At 41.7% G+C, this 8,144-nt stretch overlaps 2 protein-coding genes across 3 annotated transcripts; one reads left to right on the top strand and one right to left on the bottom strand.

Annotated features, from left to right (window-relative positions):
• Window positions 1-308: 308 nt before the first annotated feature.
• On the bottom strand, window positions 309-3,371 carry zgc:153913 (carboxypeptidase N subunit 2). The gene is made up of 2 exons (XM_037082774.1): window positions 3,218-3,371; window positions 309-3,047 (listed from the first exon to the last, which is right to left on the bottom strand). The coding sequence occupies exon 2, from the start codon at window positions 3,038-3,040 to the stop codon at window positions 1,475-1,477; it is 1,566 nt and encodes a 521-aa protein (XP_036938669.1). The 5' UTR covers window positions 3,041-3,047; window positions 3,218-3,371; the 3' UTR covers window positions 309-1,474.
• A 411-nt stretch (window positions 3,372-3,782) lies between these two features.
• On the top strand, window positions 3,783-7,599 carry cldn1 (claudin 1). Of its 2 annotated transcripts, XM_037082775.1 has the most exons (5): window positions 3,783-3,913; window positions 4,047-4,261; window positions 5,616-5,780; window positions 6,068-6,152; window positions 7,010-7,599. In XM_037082775.1, exons 1-5 carry the CDS (start codon window positions 3,903-3,905, stop codon window positions 7,170-7,172), a joined length of 639 nt encoding a protein of 212 aa, XP_036938670.1. In that variant the 5' UTR covers window positions 3,783-3,902; the 3' UTR covers window positions 7,173-7,599. The 2 variants fall into 2 exon arrangements, with proteins under 2 accessions (XP_036938670.1, XP_036938671.1); XM_037082776.1 differs by lacking the exon at window positions 3,783-3,913 and having other exon boundaries at window positions 3,918-4,261.
• The last annotated feature ends 545 nt before the right edge of the window (window positions 7,600-8,144 follow it).

The following is an 8,144-nucleotide window of genomic DNA, read 5'->3' as shown; positions in this document are numbered from 1 at the left end:
AACTGCATGACAACTACATTAACAGGTTACGTTGCATATTTTGATATTGATATTCATTACTTTTATTTTGAAAGTGCTGAAAATGTGATGCATTACTAAAGGTTAAACTAGCTAGCCCTTTTTAAATAGTCAAAAGTAGCATCAAAGGATAAATCCATTCCAAAATGAAAATTCAGTCATTATCTACTCACCCCCATGCTGATGGAAAGTCGGGTGAACTTTCACCTTCCACTTGTTTTAAATGGCACAAAACAACCACAAAAAAACAAAGCAAACCCATAAAATGGCTCCACACAGCTCATCTGGTATATATGTATATATTGATAGTATTTCACAAATAAAACTTAGAGTGCAGGGTTTTATGTTGTGGTAGCAACATTAGGTAACTTTTCTGTTTACTTGAAAATGGCAGCTTCAGAATCATGTTGATGGTTCAGTGTCTTGTAGCAGAGCGAACAGTGTCTCTGTCTCAGTAACTCCACCCCTCACTTGTTTCCGCACTATGTAACTTCAGTGAGAGGGAAGAATCACAGCGCTACATACGTGTTTACTTCAACATACATGTTTTCAACACATAACACTGACTTCTGTCTGTCATCAGCGCCTACATGACGTCCGACACACTGTTAGAAAGCTGTTGTTTGTATTTACCACAGTGGTGTTCCACTCACCTCCAACCGTGGGGGACCATTTTCCACATATCTGAATCTGAATATCTGAATATCTAATACTTCTCCCATCACTGCCCTGAGGAGGGACTCTGTTTCCTGTCTTTTCAAAGTGTTAAGTTAATCATTTGATGATGCAAATATGACATTTTATTGACATATCACATGGGCAGTGTGTTCCAAAACTTCACAAAGTCTCCATGATTGATCAGATTGAACTCATAGCTCCTTTTATCAGTGATCAGATCTTGAAGGGTGCTCTTTGTAGTTTTGGAGAACTCTGATTTTTTATATTTCCAATATTTATGAGGTAATAATACAAACTCAGACATATAATTTTTTTTCCATAACTAGATAAACAAGCTGTTTTCAGAGGTGAATAAGGTCCCAGGACACTGTTGGAAGCTTGAAATGTGGCAGGGTCCGCCACATATAAACAAAGTGAAACAGCATGAAACTGTGTTGTTCTTTAATGTCAGTTTGTTTATTCAGTCATGAAAACAAAGAGAGTTTGTTGCTTTAGTTTGCTTAGGCTTAAAAAAAGAAAAAAAAAAGATCTTTCTCTTTCTTTCCCAAAACTACATAGCGCACCTTTGAACCCTGCAGGAAAAGGGTTCACCCACCCCTCTTATCATTCAGCGGCATGCGTGTAAACTGTTTATCAGCTGCTGGTGAGTTACAGGTCTGTTTACATTATTGACTGTGACATTCAGAACATCCTGTATGATGCGACCCCTTCAGTGAATAACGGCCAGATGCATGAGGACGTATTTACACAGAGAACAAAGTCTGATTAACTCGGAGAACTAGTGAATGGGGCTGTAGATCGCGGTCTCATTGCTACATTGAGAATATTCAGGCTCAATGTTGAAAGTGTGCTCCTTAAAACCGCCGCCGCTCTCCTGAAGCTGCACCTTCACAGTCAGCGGGGAGCATTTATCCACTTTGCACTTGATGACCACTGTGTCTTTGAAAGCTTCTTGGCTACAGCGGCTGAAATCGGGCACCTCGTCTTGAGTCAGCCGACACACCAGCTGCTCTCTGTCGACGGAGGCGACCGGCCGCCGCCGCAGAAAGCCGGGGCTCTGGCAGAGCACCCTGTCGAGCATCTCTATGTCCTGGCTGTTCCTCTGCACCCAGTCATACAGATACCACAGGTGACAGTCACATCTCCAGGGGTTTCCGTGCAGCCTCACTGTGTGCTGGATGGCAAAAGAGTCTAAAAGGCCCCACGGCATGGTTTCCATCTGGTTGTCGTCGAGGTAGAGCTGCTGAATGAGCACCTGGTCCTCGAACAGCTTGGCGGCCACTTTGCTCAGGCTGTTCTTGTTCAGGTGGATTGTTTTGATGTTGAATAGACTGCTGAAGATCGTTTCGGGCAGCGAGGTGAGCTGGTTTTCAGACAGGTCCAGATACTCCAGGGCTGTGACATTTCTGAAAACGTCTTCAGGAAGGCTGGAGAGCTGATTAGAGGACAAGTTAAGGTCGGAGAGGGATGTAAAACTGCCTAGAGAGGACAGCTCCGTCAGTCTGTTGCCTTTAAGGTTCAGTTCCGTCAGATTTGAGGCCTCGAATCCAAACACTTTATCGCTGAAAGTTGTGAGAAGGTTACCGCGGAGGTTCAGCACCTGCAGTTCGGTTAACGCAAAGAAGACGCCGTCAGCGAGCTCTGCTATCTTATTCCCCTCCAGGTGAAGCTCTGTCAGCCCAGAAATATTGTGGAACGTGTCAGATGTGAGCTCGCTGATGAGGTTGTGGTTCATTTTCAGGGTCTCCAGTCTTGCAAGACCCGAAAAGGTCACTGTCTCGAGCTTATTTCGGGACAGATCCAGGACACGCAGGTTTTGGAGGTTCGCAAAGAGAAATGAGGGCAGCTCTGATATGGCGTTGCCCTTCATCTGCAGAGTTTCCAGCTGGATAAGAGAGTCGAACGTGCCAGGGAGCACCGTCTTCAACCCGTTGTAGTTAAGCGTCAGTTTGGTCAGGTTTTCCTGCTTGGCGAACGTCCCCAGAAATAAACTGTCCAGCCAGGGGCTCCCACTGACCTCCAGCTCCTGCAGCTCAACCAGATGCTCAAAAGCCTGCGAGTGAATGCTTCTCAGTGCATTATTTATGAAGACAAGCTTGGTGAGTTGGGGGCTATCCCTCAAAGTGTACGAGAACAGGTACTGCAGATCAGACGATATTAAGATGAAGTCCTTGACCTGCCGGGACATGTTCCTGGGTAAATATGACAGCCCTCCATCAGCGCAGAGCACTTGGGCTGAAGTGAAACAGTGGCATTTGTATGGACAAAAGGTTTGTGAGCCCGTGTTGCCTTTGGGGCAGAGAAGCAGCGCCAGGATCACAATCAGGCCCAATTCTTTGTCCATTTCTTTACTGTCGAAACATGAAGAAAAGCTTGTATCACCGAGCAAGAAATCAAAGATGACACTGATTAAAATCAGACATGCATTAAACTCAAGCTCGACTTTCTCTAGCTTCCATTCATCCACAAAAAGAGGAATCGGTGTAATTTTCTATTCCGATAAATGAAATTCAATACAAACCTCCGTCTCGCAGCGATCCCACAGCATTGAAACAAATATCCCTGTGGAATCTAAACGTCCGCTGTCACAAAGTGCAGCCGACAACAAGTCTGAATTAGGCAAGACAAAACCTTTGGTCAGTGGCCAGCTTCTGCCACGGTTTCACCTGCTCGCAACAAAAAAAAAAAAAAGGGGGAAAATCCTGTAATTCAACAAATCAGTTCACAGAGCAGAGCGCAGGTGACTCCGATTGCTTGCTAGAATGAACAAAATATAGAAAAGAGCCGAGGAATTCAGTTTTTTTCTTTTTAAATGTTGGTTTCAGGAGAGGAGTTGAGCAAGAGCTGAGTCACTATTTACCAAAACAGAACAAACAGATCTCGGGACGTGTGCTTTCCTGGGAAAACCGAATCATTCTTTCATTTCATGTTTCTTTTTCAGAACACACTTTTTCAGAACACACTACAACTACTGATAACACAACGATATCATTAACAACACAAAACCCAGTTTCCCTCCCAGGGGTCAATGAAGTCTGTCTGATTCTCACTGTAAGGCTGGAAGTTCAGGAGTCAGGTTGCAGGAGAGCGTCACCTCCACCAGATGTCGTCCTGCTCCTCCTGACATCAGCCTGAGGCCAGCACATTCCTGGATCCTCCCTCTCCTCCCCTCTCCTCTGCTCTCCTCTCCTCTGGGGTTTTACCTGATGATGCACAGGTAGGGAGACTGTTTGGGATCTGACCCACCGCCAGCGGGAACTACAGCGAGAAAGTTTTGAGAACTTTTTTTTTTTTCCTTTCCATTTTTCCTGGAACTTTTTCCCACTTTTCTGAAACCAAACGATGGCCAGTGCAGGCATACAGCTCCTCGGCTTCACGCTGGCCTTCCTGGGCGTCATTGGCTCCATTGCATCCACGGTCATGGTGGAATGGAAGGCTTCGTCTTACGCGGGAGACAACATCATCACAGCTCAGGCGATGTATGAGGGGCTGTGGAAGTCCTGTGTATCCCAGAGCACTGGTCAGATTCAGTGTAAAGTGTATGATTCCCTCCTCCAGCTGCCAGGTAATGTTGTGTTACGTACCTTGTTTTCATGAAGCCTTCTGTAAGACAAACAACTGATCATACTGTAGCGTGAACCAACTGCCAACCAATTACTTTGTGTCTTTAATTGTGCATTTCTCAAATGCTTGATTTTCAACAAAATTTGGATTTTTTGAAATGCCTGACTAGTTTAGGAATCACCGGCCTGTAGGCTGTAAAACAGGACTGTATAAATCTCTCTGGTCATTCAAATGGCCCTAGAGCTTTAAGAAAATGCCCTCTTCTCTCCTCTTCTTTGTAAGACTTCTTTGCGTGCAGAGACACGTCAGTCAAATACCAGCAGCTGAATCATCAAACAGAAACTTCTCTTTCTATTCAAAACAAACAGAAGTTGTAGATAGGCGGATTTCAAATGTATATGTAGCTGCATGAATGGGACTTTATTTTTCTCTATCAAGGCTGATACCAATTACATCAGATTAAAAAATTGCTTGTATGACTGTTTGGAGAAGAACTTTGTGCCCATTGTAAACAAGAGGAGCACGGAAATTCAACATTCAGTTCGAGAGATACTTGAATAAATGCATATAAAAATCTGCTGGAGTTTTTCTTTAGAATAATGTAAATGTTTTTACATAGACAAATCTTTTATTTAAATAAAACATCTACAAAGCTTGTAGAAAGGTGCGGAATAAAAGCATCTCTTTTCCTTAAAATATATTATTATGATTGTGAAATAATAATAATTCTACCATGTTTTTCGACTTCCAAAATGATTTTCTCGTTCATACCTGTGGAGGAAATCTGACAATAGGCTCCAACCTCCAACAACATTTGTCAACCAGTAGTGTACTGGAGTTGGAATCAGGAGATTTGAAAACAAGTCTACATGAAATACACTCAAATACTCAAAGAGATAAATGAATGAATGAATGAAAGCATATTTAATTCGACACATGAAAACGAAACAAAGCAAAAAGTTAAATTAGCTAAATTAACAAATGAGCATGACAATAGGAAAGGCATGTGCAAATTATATTCCATTAACAAGCATTGGCATGCTCGAAAAGAAGTAGGGAGAAGTTTAGCCTTATCTAGTAATATCCCTTCTCCACAAATCAGTTATTAATCATAATCAATGTACTTCCATTGCTGAACCGGTGTACCTTTGTATACTCTCTTCTAACAATCTACACTTCAATATACATACCCATATATGCTTATACACATATGTGCTAAACACATGCACATATACCTACATTCACATACAAACATACATATATAGCTTATAATATAGTATACATAATATATGTACTTTGACACAAATGTGACACCTGCTAAACTCTGGTGGTCCCGTGCCATGTCATGTCTCCAGGGATTGTGCTGGGCACACGAGGGCTGATGCTGTGCGCCATCTTGCTGGGCATCATCTCTATGATGGTGGAGATGGTGGGCATGAGGTGCACCACCTGTATGTCAGAAGCACCGGCGCAAAAGGACAAAGTGGCTCTCGCTGGAGGTGTTATCTTCATTATTGCAGGTCAGTTACTGTGAGATTATTCAGGTCATACACACCCTGCCCGAGGATCACCTGGTGGATATGTTTTTCCCCTAAAGTTGTTCCACCAACCTACTGTATATTTTCCTTTGCCCACAATAATGCAATAACTATTGAACATACCGGTAGTTTGGCTCGCGGCACATTCATTATTAATTTTTTTTTTTTTTACTTCATGAATATGATAGATAACGGATGATACCCTCCTGCGTGTTTTAACCTGTATAATACAGGCATCTAAAAAATGTTTGTATGCCCTTGCTTTCCAGGTCTGCTCGCTCTGGCGGGAACATCTTGGTATGGCCACAGAATAGCGAAGGATTTTTACAACCCATTCACACCCACTAACTCCAGGTGAGGTCATCCTTCTCCGCTGTTCAGTCTGGAATTCACAGTAATTATCAGGCATCACTGTAGCTGTGCATGATGACGCAGAGGACAAGCACTCACCTTTTGTGAAGCTGTCATTTTGTATCACTACCTTAAACTAATAATACATAATATTTCCACATTTGAAAAGTCTTAAGATGACCAGGGCTTTGGTATAAAAGTTGTTGATTTCTTGGTTTAAAAAAAAAAAAAAAATGCTGTGAGGATGCCCTCTGGGATGCCCCTCCAGTTGAGAAAACATGAAAAAGTGCACTCTAAGATGCCCTTTCTGTGTGCTGGTGCCCAACCACATACAGCTAGCACCTATTTGTTATGACCATGCCCCTCAAACAGTCCAACTCTGTCCCACAACTACCTCAACTTGTCTACAAATGTCGCCTTTTATGTTCATAACATATTACATATTGTGTAATAATATGATAATAATAGAATAGTTTAATATTTTCAGTGGTGGAACATGTACTAATCCTTTACTGAAGTACCAACACCAGTGTAAAAAGTGTAATATTTGCCAATATTTGTTTTACCATTACCATTGTATTACCATTACCATCAACAGCAATTAGAATAAATAAATGCACTTCCCAAAATGGCAAACTATTCCTTTGATTTTCTAGCATACTTTTTCATGTTCAACTCAACGATAATGACTTGAAATCAAACACCGATAATTGATTCAGACCAAACCGAATATAACATGATCAGTTTGTGTTTAGACTTGAAATGCTGGTAAATTGTGAAAGAGAAAAAAAAAAATCCCCCCTTGCTGTCTTTTCTAAATGTCCGTACAAGTCTGAGTGTGACGTGTGAATCATTCCCAGGTATGAATTCGGCAGTGCTCTGTATGTTGGATGGGGAGCTGCCAGTCTCATCATTATAGGCGGGAGCTTCCTCTGCTGCAACTGCTCCACCGGCGGCTCAGGGAAACAGCCACGCTACCCAGCGTCCCGCTCTGCAGGCCCGCAGGGCAAGGATTACGTCTAGGACAGTCACTCCCCACGTGGGAGGCCACTCAGCTCTCAGATCTGTTCGATGCAACATGTATATCTGCAGGTGTTATATTTGGTGTGTGTTTATATTTATCGGGAAATACACCCCATTCTTTTACAGGCCACAATAAAAAAAAAAGGTTAGGGATCCCTCAAATAGGATGTTAAAGAGATGTACTAGATCGAGATACATTAATTAAATAAATAACACATCGAATGAAAAGTTAATTTAAATGCTAAGAATGTTGTAAAACTTGACTTCACTCAGAATATGTTCAGAACATCACAGGAGATTTCTTTCTACGACATAATCTTCGGATCAAATCTTTTATCATTTCATATAAATCGGCTCAGGGTGTTACTGTTTGACTTTTTTTTGTGTGGAATCTAGCTATTATTCTTTTGTTTCATGTAAAATTAAAGCCTTGTTACTTTCTTATTATTGTGTGTTTTTTTTTTTTTTTATAATACTCAGGATTGGTTTGTTTGATGTCTGCTATATACACACAGACAAACGATCCACGCAGTGTCAGTGAGTCTGATTTACTATCGCAGCTATTATAGCTGAATTAACTGATCTTCTCTAAGCACATGTAAATGCGTGTTACATGTGCTCAGAGAAGTTCAGTTAATCTTTGAAGAGGTGCGCCTTTCTGGTGTTTTGTTCGACAATTAATACAAACTCAGAAATATAACTGAATAAGAACAAGCTGTTCTTAGAGTGAAATAAGGTCCCCAGAACACTGTTTGAAGCTAGAAAGGTGGCAGGGTCCGCCACAGAGTACAGAGTAACACAGTATGAATTGTGTTGTCGTTTAAGCTCTGTTTGTATATTCAGTTTATTCAGTCATGAAAACTAAGAGAGTTTGTTTAGGCATAACAACACCAGTCGATGGAATTCGTTCTCATCTGATTAGAAGAGAAACCTTTCACTACTTTTTATACAGTTGGCTAATTCAATTTACTG

Source organism: Acanthopagrus latus, chromosome 21, assembly GCF_904848185.1.
Source record: "Acanthopagrus latus isolate v.2019 chromosome 21, fAcaLat1.1, whole genome shotgun sequence".
Lineage (NCBI taxonomy): Eukaryota > Metazoa > Chordata > Actinopteri > Spariformes > Sparidae > Acanthopagrus > Acanthopagrus latus.
Note: the sequence above shows the minus strand (reverse complement) of the source record. Positions and strands in the feature narration are given on the sequence as shown.

Excerpts from the sequence above, each read along its gene's own strand:
- cldn1 (XM_037082775.1), top strand. Across the intron at positions 4,262-5,615 it reads TTCCCTCCTCCAGCTGCCAG|GGATTGTGCTGGGCACACGA; the intron begins GTAATGTTGTGT and ends TCATGTCTCCAG. Across the intron at positions 6,153-7,009 it reads TTCACACCCACTAACTCCAG|GTATGAATTCGGCAGTGCTC; the intron begins GTGAGGTCATCC and ends AATCATTCCCAG.
- zgc:153913 (XM_037082774.1), bottom strand. The coding sequence starts at position 3,040 with ATGGACAAAGAATTGGGCCTGATTGTGATCCTGGCGCTGCTTCTCTGC.